This window comes from Elephantulus edwardii, unplaced genomic scaffold (assembly GCF_000299155.1).
Source record: "Elephantulus edwardii isolate Elephantulus edwardi_28Jun2011 unplaced genomic scaffold, EleEdw1.0 scaffold00384, whole genome shotgun sequence".
In the NCBI taxonomy this organism is placed as follows: domain Eukaryota; kingdom Metazoa; phylum Chordata; class Mammalia; order Macroscelidea; family Macroscelididae; genus Elephantulus; species Elephantulus edwardii.
Genome location: NW_006400134.1, coordinates 589,802 through 613,177, shown reverse-complemented (window position 1 = coordinate 613,177; position 23,376 = coordinate 589,802). Strand labels below are relative to the sequence as shown.

The 23,376-nt window shown below is 37.2% G+C and overlaps 1 protein-coding gene across 3 annotated transcripts in view; it reads left to right on the top strand.

Moving 5' to 3' along the window:
• Positions 1 to 23,376, top strand: part of PRPF3 (pre-mRNA processing factor 3) — a 30,685-nt gene that overhangs the window by 5,101 nt on the left and 2,208 nt on the right. The window contains exons 2-15 of one of the 3 annotated variants that reach the window (XM_006902214.1): positions 1,207 to 1,400; positions 2,025 to 2,155; positions 4,190 to 4,336; positions 6,787 to 6,870; positions 7,058 to 7,278; positions 7,885 to 8,191; positions 9,245 to 9,411; positions 10,930 to 11,009; positions 14,505 to 14,648; positions 15,860 to 15,959; positions 16,133 to 16,246; positions 19,323 to 19,441; positions 19,727 to 19,810; positions 20,938 to 20,999. In XM_006902214.1, coding sequence (XP_006902276.1) covers positions 1,256 to 1,400; positions 2,025 to 2,155; positions 4,190 to 4,336; positions 6,787 to 6,870; positions 7,058 to 7,278; positions 7,885 to 8,191; positions 9,245 to 9,411; positions 10,930 to 11,009; positions 14,505 to 14,648; positions 15,860 to 15,959; positions 16,133 to 16,246; positions 19,323 to 19,441; positions 19,727 to 19,810; positions 20,938 to 20,999 — 1,905 coding nt within the window. In that variant the 5' untranslated portion in view covers positions 1,207 to 1,255. The remainder of the gene's footprint in view (positions 1 to 1,206; positions 1,401 to 2,024; positions 2,156 to 4,189; positions 4,337 to 6,786; positions 6,871 to 7,057; positions 7,279 to 7,884; positions 8,192 to 9,244; positions 9,412 to 10,929; positions 11,010 to 14,504; positions 14,649 to 15,859; positions 15,960 to 16,132; positions 16,247 to 19,322; positions 19,442 to 19,726; positions 19,811 to 20,937; positions 21,000 to 23,376) is intronic. The other 2 variants (XM_006902215.1, XM_006902216.1) reach the window with 2 other exon arrangements.

Here is a 23,376-nt window from a genome sequence, read left to right as displayed (position 1 = left end):
TCCTTCAAAGCAGCCTGGACTTATTCTTTCATCAACATAGGCTCTTGCTCATGTATTGTTTCATGAAATTCTTCTGTGTCTTCCAATTCCTTTTGATACAGTGACTCAGTATATTCTTTCCATCTTCTTTTAATACTTCCTGGATCATTTAACATTCTGCCGAAAGCATCCTTGATTGCTGATAGTTACTGATAGTTACCCATTTACTAGAACCAAAAAAGTAGTGATTCTGCTTCAAGTAGAATCTGGGAGGGTTCCCTGTAGTGGGCCACTACTATCCTCAGGGATATGTCGCCCTCTCTGGTTCCTGGATGTTCACACCAACCCAAGAGGCCCAAGGAGCACATTCCAAGGTCCCATGTGTCCTAGTCAGTGGGAACATCAGTAAATATAAATTATTTAGGTCTTAGTGCATAGTTTTTAATTGATCTAATTAGTTCTTTGTATAGCTGTATCAAGTCCTGAAGTTAGTTTACCAGTTGGTGGATTCTAACTGTATGCCTTAGAACTGACAGTGCAACTTTTTACTATGAGGCTACCAAGACTCACTGGGATGGTTATGATGGATATAGAGAAATATAACAAAACATCTTTAAGGATTGCAAACTCCCAGCACAGGATCACCAACATGGATAAGCCCTCCTTTATTCACATTCCTTATAGGAAACTCATGTCAAAGCATTGTTAGGGACTATCTCTCAAGAAATGGGAGGAGTAGAAAAGCTGACCACCAGAGGAGCTTTTTTTTAAAAAAAAAAAAAGAAGAAGAAGAAAGCTTTTAAGTATGTATTCATATTCCATGTCTAATACTGTGTCACATATTGGACTACTCAATGAAAGGTCAGCATTTCAAATCTACCAGCAGCTCTGAGGGAGAACAATGATACAGTCTCCCATTAAGGAAATAGGAATTGACTCAAGGCCAGTAGGTTTGTTTTGACTTATTAATATGATAGGATCAAAGAAAGGTAAAATTTCTGAAACTGAACCCTAGAGTTTTCTTGTTTACTACGCAGATTTCACTATTAATTATTGAGTTAAAAATTAGATGGACTCTAGTTCTCTGCTTTTAAATGTGATCTTTGGAGAAAGTTTTGGCTTTAAGTGAAGGGGAAGGATTGGGGAAAGCATTCTGGTATACTACCCATTTTTCTGAATCACTTTAGTCTTTTATTGTCCTCTAATTGAATGCTAGATTCTTTGTAGGTTCAGAATTGAGTCCAATTTTAGTGATTTTTTTCTTTTTCTCCAAAGAATGGCCTTGTCTAAGAGGGAACTGGATGAGCTGAAACCATGGATAGAGAAGACAGTGAAGAGGGTGCTGGGTTTCTCAGAGCCCACAGTTGTCACAGCAGCATTGAATTGTGTGGGGAAAGGCATGGACAAGAAGAAGGCAGCTGGTATGTACCTTTTGGAACCTTTTGACTTAGCATTGTAAATGACCTCAAACTTTATTTAGAACTTTCCAGAGACTCTTTTTAGGGAGCATGTTTTTCAAAAGGCCACTTGGCTTTTTAAAAAAAAAAATATTTCCTTTTGATTTGGTGTACCATCGAATTGGATCCAACTGGCACAGGAGGAGATTGCCCCTCCTTCTCCAGTGGAGCATCTCGTGGATTTGAACCACACATTCTGGATTGCAGTGCAAAAAGGCCACATTTTATTCTCTCCTTCATTATAATCTAAATAACTATTTTTTTTCTTTTGTAGTTACTGCTTATTCTTTAATATTACTGTTTTCCCTTTGGCCACTTACTAAGTTACATAAGTTATATTTACTTGAGAAATAATATTTTAAATCTATGTAAAAATTATTAATAGTGCTTGTTCTGTCATTTGCTACTTGAGAAGAATTAGGCTGACTATTTATTCTCACCTTTGATGCTCATACTAAATTGGTTGCTCTGCCGATGCTACTTACTACTCAAAAAAATATATAAACTATGGTTTTACCTATTAGAGCAAGCTCATGCAATATAAAGTACTTTTACATTTCAATCCTCTTGCCTTTTTCCCTTGTCAAGACCATTTGAAACCTTTCCTTGATGATTCTACTCTTCGGTTTGTGGACAAATTGTTTGAGGCTGTGGAGGAAGGCAGAAGCTCTAGGCATTCCAAGTCCAGCAGTGACAGGAGCAGAAAGAGAGAGCTAAAGGTAGGTTAAAATTAACTATTTAAAGAGTTTGGGAATATTTTGAATAGTAATATTGTTACTAAGCTAACCTGGCTCCACACTTCCATATCTACTACTAGAATATTATATGTTACAGAGAGGTACTTGGGCATTTAAAGTAGAGAGGGTTGAACTTATATTTTTTCCATCTTATGTTGATAAAATAAGCAATCATAGTTTGGAATATTCCAAAGAACTAATTGGTAACTGTTCTTTTTCATACAGAGTTAAAAATATTGGTCCTCATGTCTACTTTATCTCCATTTTCCTCTCTTACTATTATGTGTAAATTATTTACTGTAAGATTTTGTGCTTATCTTGACCTGAAGCCTAATATATTGCTTTAGCATGTGACTCCAATGCTACATGAACTGTAGGCATCATTATTGCACCTTTATGCAGGTTTTTGTTCAATAGACTTGTAGATTAGGTACATAAAATCAGCTATGCTTTATTTATTGTATGTCTTGAGAGCCTACTATTTGTTATAAAACATAGTGTGGATTGTCTGGCCCATGAATAGGATAATTAACAGAATCAATGCAATGATTATCAAAAAAGCCCCTTATTACTTTTTATTCTGTAGTCACTCACTAATTGATTATGATGCAGTACAAGGTATATGATTTCTGTATCTGATTTTTTTTTTATAAGTCTTAGCTGTGACTCCCATTAAACCTTCCAAGGTGCTTTTGATACCTTGGCTGTGATTGTTTTTCTTGTGGCACAAAGTGTGTATAAGTACTATCTGCTTGGTCCTCTGGCCAGAATGTGGAACCAAGAAACACATAGACTTGTGCCTTTTATGTTTAAGGCATTATAGAGTGATTAGAGAAATGAAAGCTAGATTTTGCCCTTAGAGGCTTTGCAGTTTAAGTAGAGAGGGTTGGTAAAATGCAGTCACAAAATATAAAATCTGAGTTAGAGGTTTGTGTACATTTTATAGGTACCTTGTGAGTTGACTATAATTTTTCAGACTTTTTTGTGAATTATGTTGTGCTTAAAGGGGAGTACATACACAGATATGTGCAGTTAGCATATTATAATAAGGCAGTCTATTGTATAAGCATGCTTAGGGCATGCCAAGAATGAAGTGACGATATTGGGTGGGAGTAATCAAAATGGTTTCTTGAAGGAGTTATCTAGATAGCCTTGGGATACAGATCCCATTTTTGGTCCATTCAGGTCCCCACCCCACACAATATATTATGGGAGAGTCCTTTTTCTTGAACTGTAGGAGTTCCAGGAAGCGCTCGCCCCTGGCTGAGGATATGTCCTTGCAAAACACGAGCCCTCCTAGTGAAGAGGGGATGTCACCCAAAGTCTACCACCGGTGTGTACATTTGCTTTTTCCCATTGTCCCTTCCAGTTGGCCACTCTTGGTCCTGTTAAATTCACCTTGCAAATAGGCAACATATTTGAGTTCCCATTGTTTGATGAGAACAGATTGTTAATGGGGAATAATACTAAGGTAAAACGAGAAAGCCCCTGCCCTGGAAAAACTTAGATTTTAGTTGGAGTTGGGAGAAAGTACTAACATTGAAAGTCTAAACACTTGGCAAACAGAATATCAACAATGTAATTTAATTTAGTGTAACCCAAACTTTTAAGTTCTTAGAGGATGTGAAACAAAACTGATCAGAGTGGGATGAGATTACTAATGAGGAAAACTGCCTGGAGGAGGTGAGTTTTAGGTAGGTTTTGGAACAGGATTTGGAAAGTTGAAGGGAGGTCATTATAATTATGAGCAGTAGTAGTTGCAGTGCCTTGAGATGGGAACATATATAAGAACATCAGAATGAAATTTGCTTGCCTAAAATAGGACAATGATGGAGTTGGGTCAGATGGTCCACTTGGTGGAAGATCTAGAAAGCCCTGGCGTCTGACAAATAATCATTTGCAAGGTTGTGTCATATTCCCCTGGGAAAAGCCACAAAATACTGGTAGGGACTAAGATGATTCTCCCATCTCCTTATGAACTGGGAAGTTACTCTTCTTTGTTTTGGGTTCTCTTAGGAGGTGTTTGGTGATGACTCTGAGATCTCCAAGGAAACATCTGGAGTGAAGAAGCGACGGATACCTCGTTTTGAGGAGGTAGAAGAGGAGCCAGAGGTGATCCCTGGGCCTCCCTCAGAGAGCCCTGGCATGCTAACTAAGCTCCAGGTTAGTAATTAGAAACTGGAATAAAAAATGATTTATGACTTGAAAAAATAAGGTGTTTGTTGTTTTTGTTATTGTCTACCATTGAGTTGGAACTGATCATAGCTGACCCTCCAGAAGGTTTTCAGGAATAGTTAATCACATGGGAGATTGCCCCTTTTTCTGCCATGGAGCAGCTGGTGGACTTGAACCGCTTACCTTTGTGTTTGCAGTGTGATTCCTTACCACCAAGCCGCCAGAGTTGTATTCTGAACTTGTTTTGAACTAGTGTTTATTTTTAAGGAAGTTTTTTATCTCTTGCTTAGTATTTAAGCAATCAATACATTAACCATGAGTATTCCAGTTGAGGACTTTTGAAATAGCATGTACTGAGTACGTACAGTGTGGCAAGCAGTGATGTGTACATGTTTCATACATTGTTATTTACCCAATTGTCTGTCTCATTGTATTATTGGAAAAAATTAATTGAAGTAATCAGAACTTAGCTTGGTATCAGAGAAGGATTTTCAAATATATATCACTATAGATATACATAAATATCTATGTGAGTTATTATTGTTTACCGTAGTGTTAGGAACCGACCCATAGCTGACCTTCTGGTGGGTTTTCAGAGGCAGTATTTGCACGGGGGGGAGATTGACTCTCCTCCTGCAGAGCAGCTGGTGGCCTCAAAACTACTTGCCTTTGGGATTGCAGTGCAACTTCTTGCCACTAGACCACCTGAGCTCCAAAATAACAATCTGTAGATAAATAAATATATATAATTTCAGTTTGATTTTATTTTTTTTAATAACTTTTATTATTATTTTTGTGTGTGTACCATTAAAGCAGATCTAACTGCTACAGGAGGAGATTGTCCCTCCTTCTCCAGCAGCATCTGGTGGATTCAAACCATGCACCTCTGGAATTACAGTACAGCTTCTTGCCTCTAGGCCACCAAAGCTCCCTAAATGTTGTTGTTGTTGAGTACCATTAAGTCAGAACTGACCCGTAGCTGACCCTCCAGTGGGTTTTCAGAGGGAGTTAATCTCATGGGAGGAGATTGCCCATTCTTTTGCCCGCTCAGTAGCTGGTGGCCTCAAACCATATGCATTTGGGATTGCAGCACAGCTTGATACTAGGCCACCAGAGATAACCTGATTTCATATTTTTTAACAGGAAGTACCTATATTTTTAAAATAGACAGCTAAGCAATTGCAATACCGTAATATCCTTTGTACTATTTAAAATTTCTTGATGGACATAGAATATATGTATATTTGTGTTCATTAATATATTTGCTTATATAGGGATAAGATACTTGTGGAAGGAAAGAAACTGGTAATTTTTTAATAGGAATTAGGAATGGAGGATTTCATAATATTCCCATTTGTACTTTTTGCCAAAAAAGCCCTGATGGCACAGTGGTTAAACAATTAGCTGCTAACCAAAGGTTAACAACTTGACCCCCCACTAGCCACTCAACAGGAACAAGCTCTGACAGTCTCTGTAAAGATTCCCGTGTAGGAAACACAATGGGTGGTTCTACTCTGTCTAATGGGATCACTGTGGTTTGGAATCTATCCAACTGCAGAGGGTTGTCGTTTTTTTGCATTTTTAACTGTGTAAACATATCACTTACAATTCAAAAAGGTAAACAGATTTTTTTTAAATGTTTTACCTTTTTTCCTTGCTAAAGTTTATTTGTTTATTTATTTATTTATAATAATTTTAATGAGCATTTACAGAGATTTTGAATTTCCATTCATTCATTGCTGCACTTCTCTCCCCACCCATCCCTCCCCCCCCAACATAGATTTTAAAAATACCTTGAAGGACTTTGAAAACAGATTCTTTTGGAAAATATGATGATAAGTAATAACAATTATTTGCAATCTCAAAGCTTATTTTCCCAAACTTACTTAGGCCAAAATAGAGAGCAGCTTTTTCTTCTATAACCTCTTGATTTCCCAGACAAATTCAAGGACTAATTTGTAGGCTTAAAGGGTTTGTTTTTTGTTTTGTTTTTTTGTTAAGTTTTCAGTATATTTTATGCTGGTGGTTTGTTGGGTTTTTTGGTTTGTTTTAGAATTTTTGTATGCATTATTTCAGTGCTCACAATCTAATATAGATAATATTTCCCCTTTTCAGATGCTTGGTGCCATAGGAGTTAATAACATGCCAAAGGGCATATAAACATTTAATGGCATAGTTAAGATTCCACATCAGGTTTTAGTCATCATGCCAGTCCTACTTTGGGAAGATGTGTTGAAAACTATGTCTGGAGACTTGTTTTTGCTTAAATTTTTAGCTTGGATATAAGTAGAGTAAGATGGAGTTTATAAAAAATTTTAGGTCTGTAGAGTGTTGAAGTCTAGATAGGAACCTGAAATCTGTGAGTGTGAGAATATGTGCATAAAATAAAAAGGAGTCATTAACAGTTGTTCAACTTTTTCCTTCTCCCTTGAGAGCAGATCAAACAGATGATGGAGGCAGCAACGAGGCAAATAGAGGAGAGGAAAAAACAACTGAGCTTCATTAGTCCTCCCACCCCTCAGGTATTGTTCCCAAGTTGCCCTAAAATCTAACACTTTTAGCATAGAATAACTGCATAACCACTTAATGAGAATCCAGAAACCAGTTACATTTACATCACTCAACTATAATCTTATCACTCTGTAACTATGTGTGTGTCTGCAAGCTGTCTGTCTCAAGTCCTCTGACCTCTTTTTCTCTATCTCACAGCCAAAGACTCCTTCTTCTTCCCAACCAGAGCGACTTCCAATTGGAAACACTATTCAGCCCTCTCAGGCTGCCACCTTCATGAATGATGCCATTGAGAAAGCAAGGAAAGCAGCTGAACTACAAGCTCGAATCCAAGCCCAGCTGGCATTGAAGCCAGGTCTCATTGGCAATGCCAACATGGTGGGCCTGGCCAACCTCCATGCAATGGGCATTGCTCCCCCGTAAGTATTTGACAGAAGAGCATCCTTTGTTAGTTTTGAAGCTTGAAAAATAGTAAATAACCTTTGAATGCTTCTGATTCTCTTCTTTCAGAAGAATCTAAATGACATCTTTAACTTCCATGTTTCTTTCATATTCATAAATACCAATTCAATTTATTCTCTTTTCTTTCTTCTTGAAGGGTTAATTTTTTTTTAAGCAGTTGCTAGAACCGAAGTTAAGATTATTCATCTTGTATTAGAGCTATGAATACAACTAGCTGTCCTGTTTCTAATCCAGAGCTTTATCTACTTCATTTGGAGTTTCTCTCCAAATAGGTAGAATTGATACGCTTGTGTTTTAGCACCTACAGTTAGTATGGTATTCCATGTCTGACTCAATAATTCAGGGATAACATTAGATATAAAGATAACATTATAAAGATAACATAAATTCTTAGCACCCATGCCTCAAAAAAAAAATACTTAGCACCATGGCTTGCAAGTTTATTTTATTTTGATAAATCAAATAATGAGTTTGATAATTGTTTTCAGTTAACTTCTTATTTGTTTTATTTACTTATGTTATTCTACTATATGCCATTTATTTCTTTGTGGGCTCTTTTTCAGGAAGGTAGAACTAAAGGATCAAACTAAGCCTACACCGCTGATTCTAGATGAGCAGGGTCGCACTGTAGATGCAACCGGCAAGGAGATTGAGTTGACACATCGTATGCCTACTTTGAAGGCCAATATTCGTGCTGTGAAGAGAGAACAGTTCAAGCAACAGCTAAAAGAAAAACCATCAGAAGATATGGAGTCCAATACATTTTTTGATCCTCGAGTCTCAATTGCCCCTTCCCAACGCCAGAGACGAACTTTTAAATTCCATGACAAGGGCAAATTTGAGAAGATTGCACAGCGATTACGGACGAAGGTATATGACTTTGGTTATGACCCACAATTTGGAGGAAGTAGAAAGCTGACAAATGAAATTGAATACAGCCCTAAAATATTATCAACTCGGAATTAAATAAACAAGTAATTTAAAGCAATGGGTAATTTAAAAACATTGTATTTATTTCTACAATTTTAGGTTCTTAACTGATTTGTCTTCCAAATTACATCCTCAAAAATAAACTCACTCTTGAGTCAGAATGTGGTCCTAACTCATCGCACCCTCCATCAGGTTTCTGAGCTTGTAAATTTTAATCCGTAGGAGACTACCCTTCTTTCTCCTCAGGGTTCCCTGGTAACCCAAAGCTGCCTGAAATGCATGGCCTTTGGATTAGCAGTGCAACTCCCTTTGGACTACACCTCCAGAGCTCCTCATTATTTTACATTTTACTTAGTTGGAAATAAGGGAGCTCTAGTGGTAAGAAGCTGTGTTGCCAACACAAAGGCACATGGTTTGAATCCACCAACTGCAATGTGGAAGAAAGATGAGCATTCAACTCTTGTGTGATTTACTGCCTCTGAAAACCCACTGAGGGTCAGCTATGAGTTGGTTCTTACTTAGACGGTACAGAACACCACCAGGTGGAAATAAAACTGTTTAAATATCCTGAGCATGTAAGTGACAGAGGGAAACAATCTAGAAGATTGTGGGTAAAAAGAAAGCTAGCCAGGTTTTAAAATTTGTTGCAGAAAATCCACACACGTGGAGAGTTGACTGTCCTTATGTATACTCTGACTTTTTCCTCCTTTTTGCTCTTCTCTCAAAATGAGATGTCATTGAATTGTATTTCTGCTTATATGCTTGAGGTACTCATAGGTATGGCAAAGGGATTAAGATAGGGGTGAGAGGTATATGTAAATGAACTGATGGATAAAATAATGACATTTCCCCCCAAATTTTCATAAATTGTTAATTCATTACCTTCAGTGTAAAGGTTCAGTATTTTTTTAAAACATAACCTCTGGGTTTTGCTACATTTCTGTATCCTGTGACTCCTATTTATCATCCTATTTTGTTTTGATTTTTTTTCAGGCTCAACTAGAGAAGTTACAAGCAGAGATCTCACAGGCTGCTCGAAAAACAGGCATCCATACTTCAACTAAGCTGGCCCTTATTGCCCCAAAGAAGGAATTAAAAGAAGGAGATATCCCTGAAATTGAATGGTGGGACTCTTACATCATCCCCAATGGTTTTGACCTGTGAGTTTGTTAATTCCTTTTAATAAGGTTATTGTTTTAAATGAGTGATATGGTTCTATATGAAAGAAAAATTTTTAAATCTAAGAAAAATAATTAATCATATGTAAGCTAGTATGTTTGTATTAAGCTAACCTTCCAGTGAGTTTTTGAAGGCTGCAAATCCCATGGGAAGGAAATTGCCCATCTTTTTCTTGGAGAGCTGCGGTGGATTAGAACCTCCAATGAGTTCCTACCTTTTCATTAGGCGTCGCAACATCTGAAAGACTACACCAGCAGAGCAATATATTTGGGTGGTTTTTTTTAAATTTTAAAACTATTAAGACATGCAAAATTTCATTTTTCATGACCTAAGAAAGTTCCTTTCCACTCCTTAACCCAAAGAGCTCATAAATATAAAGAGATCAGAGCAAATATTTTAAAATAACATTTTTTTAAAATGGCAAAAAGGTGGTATCGCTAAGGATTAATCCAATTTCCAAGAGGCAGGAAAAAATTCTTGCAAATCCACAATAATCATGGTTAGCAAGGTTACCTCAGTTTTCAGTATGTAGGATGTTGACCTTGTACAATTTCTTTGTGCATAAATCACGTGATGAAGTAGAATTCTTTCTACCCATAAGTTAGTTGCCATATATTGGTGGTGGTGGTTGTGTACCATAGAGTCAAAATTGACCCATAATTGACCCTCCGGCGGGTTTTCAGAGGCAATTAATCACACGGGGAGGGGATTGTCTACTATCCTTCTCCAGCAGAGCAATATATTGGTAAAGAATATATTATGTGAGTCATTTTGAATTAATAGAAGAGAAACAGGGTCACAATAATCTAAAGGTAAAATTTGGTAAATTGTCTATGTACTTTTATTATATATTAATTGGCTTTAGTATATTTGTTTTCTTAATTACATTCTCTTCTAATGAAAATAATATTTATGTTCTTTAACAACTTACAACTGTTAGTATAAAGCAAAGATTCTTAGTTAATGAGGGAAAGGGAGGAAATAAAGCATGTAAGAAACATTTGGAAAGCTTTAATTATTTATTTTTCATAGTTCTGATAAATGACTTTAGGAGACTTTGAGCCTTCTCTCCCCTTCCATTGTCAATAACTATTCTATGGTGTTAATGAGAGAATATGGTATCCCTCAGGGGTATTAGGGTACTGAAAAGGTTGAGAATTACTAATACCATTCAGGCCTCATAGAATTCAGTTTTCTCAATTTTAAAATTACATGTAATTTGTTGTTGTTGATTGCCTTCGAGTCGAGCACAACTCGTAGCAACCTTAAGAACAAAAGGCCTGAAGCCCCTTTACAGTCATCAACGTTTATCATAGTTCGTAGAGTTTCTGGAGGCCTGTTGTTTATGAGTGGATGCCACTCATGCTTCCAAACATGTCATACAGGTACATGTAATGAATATGAATGTTAACAAGACTAGAGTATATTAGGGACAACAGTCATATTTCATTGTGTTTCTGACCCATATATTTTATTTTCCCTTCCTCCTCCAATTTTAGTACAGAGGAAAATCCCAAGAGAGAAGATTACTTTGGAATCACAAATCTTGTTGAACATCCAGCACAACTCAATCCTCCAGGTAATGTGTAGATTCCTCAATCGTCTATCCAGTAGAACTTTATATGGTAATGGAAGTGTTTTATATCTGTGCTGTCCAGTTCAGGAGTCATTGTCCACATGCAATTAATTATTAAGTACTGGAAATCTAAATTATGCTGCTGCTTCTTGTTGGGTGCCACCATCGAGTTAGAACTGATCGAGAGTTGACCCACCAGCAAGTTTTCAGAGGCAGTTAGTTAGTTAGTTAGTTAGTTAATTTATGGTGAGAAAAATTTATATTTAGAATTTGCCCATTGGACTCAGTTTAGATGAGCCCAACTTTGTTGGCAGCATCCAAAGCATCATAGTCAGGAGCAAGTCGAACATAGGCCTTCTTCTCTCCATCAGGTTTAATCAAAGTGTTGACCTTGGCCACATCAGTGTCATAGAGCTTCTTTACAGCTTGTTTAATTTGGTGCTTATTGGCCTTGACATCCACAATGAACACAAGTGTGTTGTTATCTTCTATCTTCTTCATTACTGACTCAATGGTCAGGGGAAGTTTGATGATGGCATAGTGGTCCAGCTTGTTTCACCTGGGGGCAATTTTCCGAGGGTATTTGGGCTGCCTTCGGAGTCTCAGCATCTTAGTCTGCCACAAGGTGGGTGATGTGCGGATCTTCTTTTTTTTTTTTTTTTAGGCTGTGGATGCCCTTCAGGATTGCCTTCTTGGCCTTTAATGCCTTTGCTTTGGTTTCCGTTTTGGGTGGGGCAGGGGCTTCCTTCTTTGCTTTTGGCGCCATCTTCGTAGAAAGCAGAGGCAGTAAATCTTATGAGAGTTGACTGTCTATTTTTCTATCACATCTGGTCGTGAAGCAACTGGTGTTTGAACAGTATACCTTAGTGTTGCCAATGTGATTCCAGTAAGTCACCAGTTTTAATGAAGTTAGTTCTTAAATGTTTTCTCATTTTTCACTAAATATAATGAGCATATGTGGCTCTGTATTTGATGCTGCACCTTGGAACATTGAGGCCTAGTCTATATAGAGTTGATTCCCTAGTGCCTTACAGGTTGGGCTCTTACCATAACTGATGACTCCAACTCCAGCCTGCTACATCAATACTGAAGTCTTTTTTTTTATCTTCTTCATCCTTTCTCTTTATCATTTTTGATGTAAAATTCTATTGGCTTAGTCAAAAGAGATTTCAGTTGGTGTAATGGTTTTAACAGCCTATTACTCTGTGTGTGTTTGTGTGTGTGTGTGTGAGAGAGAGAGAGAGTTTTTTTGGTTACACTATTTTTTTAAATTGTGATTGTAACAAAAGTTTACAGAAAAGTTGAATTTTCATTCATTCATTCATTGTTGCACATTTTCCTCCCTTCCACCCCTAGTTTACTTTTTAAAAAGAAAAAAAAAATCATTCATTGTTGCATTGTTTCCTCCCCCCGACCCCCAATTTCACTTTGCTGTTCACCTCTTATGCTGGACTGTTGTCATACAAATAATGCCTAATCATATATTCCTTTTAAACAGTTCTTTTCTTCATCAGTTCCAATGCAGTGTTCATTATTTATCCCTTCTTTTCTTAGTTTTCCCCTATCCCCATGTCAGTTCTATTTTATAACAGTGGTGTTATACAGTATTTGTGACTGAGATATTTCACTCAGCATAATGCCCTCCAGTGTCTCCCATGTTACATACTATTTTATGAGTTCCTTGTTTTACAGTGCTACATAGTATTTTTTATGACTATACCATAGTTTTTCTATCCATTCTTTTGTGATGGACACTTGGGTTGTTTCCATCTCTTTACTGTTGTTAATAATATAGCAGTAAGCATGGGGGTGCATATTCTATGTGGGTGGTGGCTCTGGTTTCTTAAGGGTATGTTCCTAATAGTGGAATTGCTGGGTCAAATGATATTTCTATTTCCAACATTTTGAGAAAGTGCCAAACTGCCTTCCATAGTGTTTGTACCATTTTACACTCCCACCAGCAGTGAATAAGGGTTTCAGTCTCTCCACAACATTGCCAGCATTTGTTGTTTGCTGCCTTTTTGAACTTTGCTATTGTTCCTGAGGTGAGATGATATCTGGTAGTTGTTTTGATTTTCATTTCTTAAAGCTAGAGATTTTGAACTTTTCATCATGTGTTCATGTCTTTGTTTGCCATCTAAATGTCTTCTTTAGTGAAGTGTCTGTTCATATCCTGTGCCCATATTGTGTCTGGGTTGTTTTATCTTGTTGATGTGCTGGAGTATTCTATAAATTTTAAATATGAGTCCCTTATCAGATATGCCATTACCAAATATTTTTTCCCAGCTTTCCTTTTTACCTTGTTGGAGTTTTTTTATATGCATAGGGATTTGATAAACAGAAGGTCCCATTCATCTGTTTTATTCTTTCCTAGTTGTAGGTTTTTCAAGATTCTTGGATGACTGTTCATAATGTCAATTAGGGCTTCTAGAGTTCTACCACGTTTTTCTTTGATAAAGTTTATTATCCTTGGTTTTACTCTTAGGTCCTTTTGATACACTTTGTGTTTTGTGTTTTTTTTTTAGTATGGTGTATAGTGTGCATCTTGCTTGATTTTTCTACAGATGGTTTTCGAATTTTGCCAACAGCATTTGTTAAAGAGACTTTCATTCCCCCACTTAACTGATTTCATCTCCTTGTCAAAAATCAGTTGGCCATAGGTAGATGAGCTGATTACTGGGTTCTCAATACTACCAGTTATTCTAAACTATGTGTAATACTTTAGGTAGGTCACTTAGAATACCGAATTTCCTCATATGTGAAGATATTAACTGATCTATCTTCAAGAGTTTTGCAGATCCTAAAAGATTTTAACATTTTTATTAGACTTTGGAAGCGTACAGGTGATAACACTCCAGGTTATAGAAAGACTGGACAATGGCTTTGATAAGTTTACCAAAATAGACATCTTGATATAATAATTGTTGGAATTTACTGTATCAGATTCTCATTAGCTGTTATAAGTGTGGATCATTAGAAGAATAGGAAATTTTGTTTGCTTTAAAATGGCAAGTTAATCTACTTTGAGTCCAGAGGATTTTCCCCAATAAATATAATCCTTAAAACAAAAATTTCATAGCCTAAGCTAATGATTTTCAAATTCTTTTACAAAGTGATTTAGAAAGTGGAATTCTAGATATCCCTTTCAGCCAACTGCCTGTTGCTAGAAAGTTGATTTTTAATCCTTGGTGTCCCCATGTGTTGTATCATTATAGAATATTTATAGGATCTTCAGTGGCTGGTTTTTCAGAATTAGATCACCACCAGACCTTTCTTCTAAAACCCCATATAGTGGATACTAACTTCTAACCTTTCAATTTAACAACCAAGTACATTAACCATTTACATTCTCCAGGGAAATTAGTTGGTGATAATTAATTTATGAAACAAAATGTCTGAGTGTATGAAAAGCCAATATGATTTGTAAGCCCTCACTCAAATGAAAAAGAATAATTAAAAAACTTTTTACTTTAATATATTTCTTTTTCTGTCTAATAGTTGACAATGACACACCAGTTACCCTGGGAGTGTATCTCACCAAAAAGGAACAGAAGAAACTTCGAAGGCAAACAAGGAGGGAAGCTCAAAAAGAACTACAAGAGAAAGTCAGACTGGGCCTTATGCCTCCTCCAGAACCCAAAGGTACATAACTTAGAGGCAGAAAAGTAAGAGTGGCAACTTTACATCTAATTATAGAAGAATTTTACCATTTGGGGGAAGTATCAGGGGCATAGTGTTTAGCTTATTCACCAAAATGTTGCCGGTCTCTAGCAGTTCGAATACACCATGCCACAAGAGAAAGAAGAGCAGTCTCCTCCCATTAAGATTTCTAGTTTCATAAGCACAACGGCACTGGATGATTTACCCCTTCCTTGAGTCTGGGTGCTGTCTATTCCACAGAATCATTTGCTGGTTCTTTTTTAAAAAAAAAACCAAAAAACTAACTCATTAAGCTCTATAATATTTTCTTTTTAAACTAGATCAACATATTAACTTAAGGTTTCTTTCTAAGTATTATTAACTATAGAACACTCTGATCTTGAAATAGTAATGGTCTTTAAATTCACTAGCTGTTCTGTTATTAATGGCCTTAGTATGACTCAGGAGCTAGGAAGTAAGTCTTTTATAATGGTGAGGGTGTTGTTATGTGTCAAGTTGGAACTGACTCGTAGCTGACACTCTAGGAGGTTTGCAGAGGCAGTAAATCACGTGGGAGATTGCCATGTGCCTTTAGGATTGCAGTGCAGCTTCTTACCACTAGGCCACCAGAGCTCCCTGGTGAGGGTAGGGTCTAATTTTTTAAGTCCCAATTCTTTGATTTCTGAAATGTTGGCAGTTGCATTTATGGATATTGTTAGGGCATAGAGTGCTTGGGTGGCTTAGTCCACAGAGAATTGTGATGTAACCCCAAGTCAACACGTCTGGCAGTTTGAATCCACTCGTGGCTCTGTGCAAAGAAGATGAGCAGTATCCTCTCATGCAATTTACAATGTTCAGAAACTCATAGTAGAGGGCTTTGAGTGCTGAGTTAATTGGGTAAAATTATGGTAGGAATTTTTGGGAGGAAGTGAGTTTTAAACAGATTTTTTTTTTTAAAGGTTTCAAGTTCAATAGTCACACTCTCTCCAAATACAAAAAGCAGTTACAATTCAACTGAACACAGAAGCTGTGTGCAAAGTTATGGGGAACCGAGACATTGTATAAAAAGTTAGGTCAAAGGTGGCTTTGTGGTTTGTTGGGGTTAAACAGATTTGAGATAAGTGAGCAATATGGATTGGTAGAGAAGATAGAACAGGTTATCCCAGCAGAATAATTTACTTGAAACATTGATCACTTTTCTCTCTCTATTACAGTGAGAATTTCTAATTTGATGAGAGTATTAGGAACAGAAGCTATACAAGACCCCACGAAGGTAGAAGCCCATGTGAGAGCTCAGATGGCAAAAAGACAGAAGTAAGTGCAATGGGATGGGGTGGAACCCAGGGCAAATAACCTTTCCCAAACTCTCCTTGGGGAATCCATATTTGGAGGGAGGGGAGAGTCCTCTGTTGCTCTCTCTCTCCCTCAGCCCTGCCTCTGATCTTCAATGCCTTTCTCACTTGTGGATGTCCTTCCTGTCACGACAGAGCGCATGAAGAGGCCAACGCTGCCCGAAAACTTACAGCAGAACAGAGAAAGGTCAAGAAAATTAAAAAGCTTAAAGAAGACATTTCACAGGGGGTACACATATCTGTATATAGGTAGGTGTCCTTAGTGGGCCAGCCTTTCCCTAGAAATAGCAAAATACTTTACATATGCTTGAGGCATTGTCAGTTTAGTCTAAAAACATCCACAATGTCAGTCCTGATTCTCTTTTAACAACGCTAGTGAATTGTGAGACAAGGATGGACAGTCTTCTCCCATGTGATTTACTGCTTCTGAAAACCCACTAAAGTGAGTCGATTCTGACTCAGTGGCAGACAACAACAGTGTGAATTAGGAACTCAGAAGTCTTTTGGGACTTTTAGTCTTAATTCTTTCTTTGAAGTTTCAGTGAACCACTGTGTATTTATTCTAAAGAATGACTATACTTGTTCAGGCCAAGCTGTGAGCTAAAGATTATTTGTCCTTTGTAAAGCATAAAATACCATATTTTTCACAACTCAGTGCTGCCAAGTCTGAACCAACTCACAGTTGACCCTCCAGCAGGTTTTCAGAGTCTGTGAATTACACAGGAGTAGATTGCCCCACTTTCTCCTGTGCAGCAGCTGGTGTATTCAAACTACCTACCTTTGGATTGGCAGCACAACTTCTTACTCACTAGGTCACCAGAACTCCCATAGTTCTCTCTTGGAGAAATTTTCTTTCCTCAGTAGTGATTCTCACACTGATGTAAACCCTAATTTATTTTATTTATTTTGAAGCTAAAGAAGCTTTATTAAGGGGGCTCCTGGGCCAGATTTCCTGGTCTGGATTTTTATAGTAAGGGTCTTTAGGGAGGGAAGAGAGGGACATTTTGTTGTGGTATAACCAGGTAGGTGGTCTTCTAGGGAGGGAAGTGGGGGGCACTCCATGGTAATTTAGTCAGATGAGCAAGGCTCTTCACTCCCTTTGGTGACATGTTGATATTCCTTGAATCCTTTTTTTTCCTTTGACCTTGGTCCAGGCCTGACATCCCAGACTCTTTAGTGAGAAAAAAAGGGCAACGTATTCTTTCTGGCTACTTCTGCTGAACAGGGGCGAAGATCTGGGTCTCAGAGGCTAGATTGGGTTGGCCAGGGATCAGTAGCCAGGGGAGAATATGGATGTAATAGTAGCTGGTTCACCATTAAGTTGGTTATTTCTTTTATCCTGTGAAGTAAGGATTTAAAAAGGCAGGGCACAATTAGTAACAATATGCTTATTATTATTGGTCCTAGAAAAGGAATAACCCAGGCTAGAAGTGGGTTCTCGAGCCCATTTAAGAGAAAGCTTGTGGTCTTTCGCCTGTTTTTTAACTCTCTGGCTAACTTTGTTAGTTTAGAGACATTTTCTTCTACTAGTCCTGATTCATTCACATAGTAGCAACATTCAACTCTCAAGAATAAATAAGTGCCCCCGTTCTCTGCAGTCAGGAGATCTAGAGCTCTCTGATTTTGGAGGGATGACCTGTGCCAGCGATGTCAGCTGACATTGGAGGGAGGCTAGGGAGGCCGATCTTGTCTCTAAAGCTAGCTGTGAGCAGTCCTCAAAATTCGGGGCAGAAATAAAAGTATGACCAAGAGCTCCTCCTGCCATGCTCCCGTCAGCTACAGCTGAGTTTAGGCTGAGTCCAACCATTGGGAGAAATGCTGCTATCTTTGCTTGAGGAGCGAGGAGGAAACTGTTATGGGGAAACAGGGCCCTTTGGTGGTGAAAAACTCTTTTGTTTTTTCTTTAGTGATCCTTTGATTCCTCTCTCCGAGATGAATTTTATACTACTTTTGTATTGATTTAAGGAGCATTAGTGGTGTAGTCCATAGTGAGTTGTGATGCTAATCCAAAGGCAGTACCTTTCTGACAGTTAAGAATCCATCAGCAGCTCTGTGGAAGAAAGATGAGCAGTAGCTTCTCATGTGATAAACAGCGGGTGAAAGCCCACTGGAGGGTTCTGACTTAACAGTGATGAACTTCAGATGTTTGGGGCTTTTTTATGTTGATTTAGTATTTTATTTTTATTATTTTGTTATTGGACATGTACTCTCTAGTTTTTAAATGTGCTTATATTTATTAACTGGTTCTTTATTGTAAAATTGGTACATTTCAATTGTAGTAAAAGCTAGGATAAAATAATTCCAACTATACAGAAGGCATTTGTTGAAAAAGTTTCTTACCTATTTTCTGATCCTTTAATACCATTCTTTTTTTTTTTTTAACACCACTCTTTTAGGTAATTGCTATTAACAGACTTTCATGTATCTCTCTGGGAGTATTTTTTTTAAATTTTATTAATTTTAATGAACATTTACAGAGATTTTGGATTTCCATTCATTCATTGTTGTACTTTTCTCCCTGCCCAGCCCTGCCGCCTCTGGGAGATTTTTTAATGCATAGAATTATGACTACATTATAAACATTGAGAATGCAAAGAATTTGCAGGCCTTGAACACTATGAAGTATAATTAATTTATGTTTCTGGATGATAGTAAATACTTCTTTTTTATCCTTAGAGTAAAATTTTTTAGTATTTTTATTCAGATTCCCCCTACACTTTCCTTCATTGACATTATGTTTTATACAATCATTCCCATATATTGTTTTTATAAAATTAATTACCATTGGACTATGCCCACCATTACCCCATCTTTTTAGGTCCCTGCCAGATCCTTTCTATTTCCTTTACCTACTCCCTCCACCCTTCAGATTGTGCAACCTGTGATAATGGTCCCCTACCCATCCTTAACCCTCTGCTCCTACTCCTTCTCCCCTTGGACCCCATACACGTTTTACTGATTATTGAAAATGTTTTATTTTCATTTTTTTCCTTTGTTGTACATTTTCTTCCACCCTTACCTCCCCCTCCCTCAACCCTCAACCATCTCCTTGTTCCAGATTGCTGTCATACATCTTAGAATAAATTTTGATGGCCTGCTATTAGCCCTAAGTTGTAGAAGGTGAAAATTTGAGGAAATTTATAATTCTAGAAGTCATTCTAGACTCAGTTTTACCTTTTAAATATTTGTATACTTTATTACTATAATCTTTTAGGTCTTTGTTTTAGAAACAAAACCATTTTGGATCCATTTGTTTATTTTCCATTCCATTCATGCAACTACTGACGATAAAATGAAAGCCATAACTAAACTTTCCCTTCTCCAGAGTTCGAAATTTGAGCAACCCAGCCAAGAAGTTCAAGATTGAGGCCAATGCTGGGCAACTGTACCTGACAGGGGTGGTGGTACTGCACAAGGATGTCAACGTGATAGTAGTGGAAGGGGGTGAGTGAGTCTGAAAAAAGTGGAAAGAGACTATCCCCAGTCTACTCTAGGCCTATAAATGATTAGTGTGGTGGGGAAAGAGAGATAAAGTGTATTAGATTCACACCTAGGCAAAATATCCTGGATCTCTGTTTTTTGTGTGTAATGGGATAGAAAACCCCAAGAGTAGGCTCTTGAGATTGCTTCAACTACCACATTAAGATTCTGAGCATTAGATGAGCTCAGAGGTTCTTTCAACTCCATCATTTTTCACAATTCTGGCAAAAAAATCTTCTCTGTTTTTAGGCCCCAAGGCCCAGAAGAAATTTAAGCGTCTTATGCTGCATCGAATAAAATGGGATGAACAGACATCAAACACAAAAGGAGATGGTAAATGGGGACTGGAGTGGGATTAAGTGGGAAAACTCTGGGAGGTGGGGACAGTACTTTAGTTCATTTTTCTTATTCCTTCCTCCTAATATTCAGGAATTTTAGATCCATTCAGACTATAAACCTGTTAGATACTCATATGATACTTTCTGTATACATAGTAAAGTTTTTTATTTTAACAGTTACCATGTTGTTGTTGTTGTTGATTGCCTTTAAGTCAAGCACAACTCATAGTGACCCTGTGGACAAAAGGCCTGAAGCCCCTCTATGAATACCTACGTTTATCAAAAAGCTTTCTGTTTTGATCATGAAATGAAACTTTTTCAGTTGTCCAACTTTATCTTACCTCTTTTTCTATATTTGATTTTATCCTTGCCATCTTTTCTATCAGCGTTCATTCTTCCTTTCTTTGAAAACTTGTGGATGGCATTTAATTCTGTAGAGAATCTTAATATTTCTCTAACTTTTTTTTAACATATATCTAACTTTGTCTCTCTTTTACTTTTTCTTTAAATACTTAGTTTTATATTATAATTGACTTTTATTTTATTGTGCTTTGAAAATGTTCCTTCATATATTTTCATATGGTTCTATCTGTCCCCCACCCCGTACCTCACTAGACTAAAAACTGCTTGATAGTTGCTTATTTAATTGACATCTGAAGATTAGTTCCCAAATTGCATAAATCAACTTTTATTGTTCACTGCTTGTCTTTATTTTCAGTACCCAGCACAGTTCTTGGCAAAATAGGTGTTCAAAAATTATTTTTGGGGTTTTTTTTTATTATTTTTGTGTGCATGTACTGTCAAATCAGATCTGACTGGTACAGGAGGAGATTGCCCCTCCTTCCCCGGCAGAGCATCTGGTGGATTTGAACCGTGCACCTCTGGGATTGTAGTTGCAGCTTCTTGCCACTAGGCCACCAGAACTCCCCTCAAAAATGATTGTTGAATTAATTAAAGCTCCTGCCTATTTGGCACTTCAAGTCTAAATTGAGAAAAACAGAGTAATAGAAAATGGAACATTTGATTTCAACAAAAAGGGTGACAATATTTAGGAGAATTTAGATATGCTTACATCTGTGGTCTCTAGTTTAAATCTAGAGAGAAGTATATTGTATTTTCCAGATGATGAAGAATCTGATGAAGAAGCTGTGAAGAAAACCAACAAATGCGTATTAGTCTGGGAGGTAAGTGATTCTTTAATATGAAACATTAAGGGAGAAAATTGTTTAAAAGGGATATGTGATTGGGTATTTTTGTCATGACAGGAGTTCAGAGCAAAGGCTGCATGGTGGAGTGGACCTGGGGGGGGAGGGATTAAAAAACAATGAGTGAATTTTTCTTTTACTTTTCCAAGAGGGTAGTATACTAGGGGAGAGGGTTAGGAGGGGAGAAAAGTGCAAGAATGAATGAATGGAAATCCAAAGTCTCTGTAAATTTTCATTGACATTAATAAATTAAAAAAAAAAATGTATGCACTGCAGTCCCAGAAGAAAATGGTTTGAATCCACCACATTGCTCTACTGGAGAAGGAGGAATAATCTCCTCCTGTACCTGTCAGATCCGATTTGACGGTACACAAATACACTAAAAAAAATAATAAATTTTTTTTTTATTATTTTTGTGTGCGTGTACTGTCAAATCAGATCTTACTGGTACGGGAGGAGATTGCCCCTCCTTCCCTGGCAGAGCATCTGGTGGATTCGAACCGTGCACCTCTGGGATTGTAGTTGCAGCTTCTTGCCACTAGGCCACCAGAGCTCCCCTAAAATTTTTTTTAAAAAGTAAAAAAAAAAAAATAAAATTTTATTGTAATTTTAGTGAACATCTACATACACATTTTGTTCTATAACATTAATACCCCAAATGTAATCTCACTTTTCCCATTTCCCTACTGTAAATCTAATTTCCATTAATATTTTTATATGTCTGTTTCCTTTTATTTAGTGATAATCCCCTATATTGCCTTTCCTACCAAATTTTTTTTTTGTTTTAATTATTTTTTGTGTGTATGTACCATCAAATTGTATCTGACTAGTACAGGAGGAGATTGTCCCTCCTTCTCCAGCAGAGCATCTGGTGGACTTGAACCCTGTGTCTCTGTGATTGCAGTGCAGCTTCTTGCCACTAGGCCACCAGAGCTCCCCCAAATGCATTTTTTATATTACACATATTTTGTTACCTTTGGGATGATTTAATATTTTTAGTTTGTGGTAATAAACATGTATCCTTTAATTTTTATTATAAAAGTAGTGAATACTATTTTCTTCCCTTTTTTGAATTCATTTTAATGAAAGTTTACAGAGACTTTAGGGTTTATAGTCATTAATTATTACTCTTTTCTCCCTATATACCCCTCCCCCTGTTTTATGTGTGTATCTTCTGGTTTCTTAATATTGTAAAATGACCCTTAGTTCTTTTTTGAAAACATATCCAATTTCTATTCTTAAAATTCTTAATTTTAAGAATTCATGAAAGCATATTTACAGAGCCACTTCTGAAATAATGAGAGAAATTTTGGAAGGTTCACAAGAATGTGTACCTACATGGCTAGAAATCTAGATAAACTGTGGTGGTTCAGCAGGTTACATTCATCCCTGCACTTTCTCAGTCAGTTCTTGCTTATATTGGCCTTTCTCTTTTCCAGCTAGCTGAGATCTGACTTTATGTTTAAGAATTTTTTTCTCATCTTTACCAATTTCAGCCTGGTAATAATAACCACCTTACTTGGGTGAATCCCCACATGTAGTTGTACCATTAGCTTTCTCACGCTGCACTTTTACAATGCAGATGACATACTTCTTTCTGTACACCTAAATACTTTGCCAGTTTGCTGCCCTTTGTATGGCCTCACACCACCTGGACCTCATCATCCTTGCCGTTGTGCATGGCACATGTTTTATTTCCACTGCAGCTTCTTGGACAGCAGGGAGGACATGGTCTTCCTGTGCACGTGGAGGGGGCATTGAAGTGACATTTGAGATTCTTGCTGTGGTCTGAGGTTATGAAAGGGTTGAACTTCATGGTAATTGTCAGGCTTCCTGTAGCGTCCATTAGACTTTCTACATGCAAGGCCCCCTTAGTTCTTCGTTATAAAAATAATGAATGTGCATTAATTTGGTTTTGTTTTTAATGCCAATAATTCAGAAGGGTATTTACTGAAAAAGTTCCTTCTATATTGCCTGGGATCTTAGGATCAAATTTGTAGGTGATTGCTATTAGAATCCATATTTTCAGGGAGCTCTGGTGGCCTAGTGGCAAGATGCTGCACTACAATCCCAGACGTACATGGTTCAAATCCACCAGATGCTCTGCTGGAGAAGGAGGGGGCAATTTCCTCCTGTACCAGTGAAATCTGATTTGATGGTACACATAAAAATAATACAATAAAAATTTTTAAAAATCCATATTTTCCTGTTTTATTACATATTTGTCTAATTTATGCATATAAATTGTTATAACCTTAGCACCTGTTTTCAGACACACAGTTCCCCACCCGCATATTTAATATCGGAGCCTCTGCTCCCACATTTTTTTCTCTTTATCTCTCATGTTGTTGTTGTT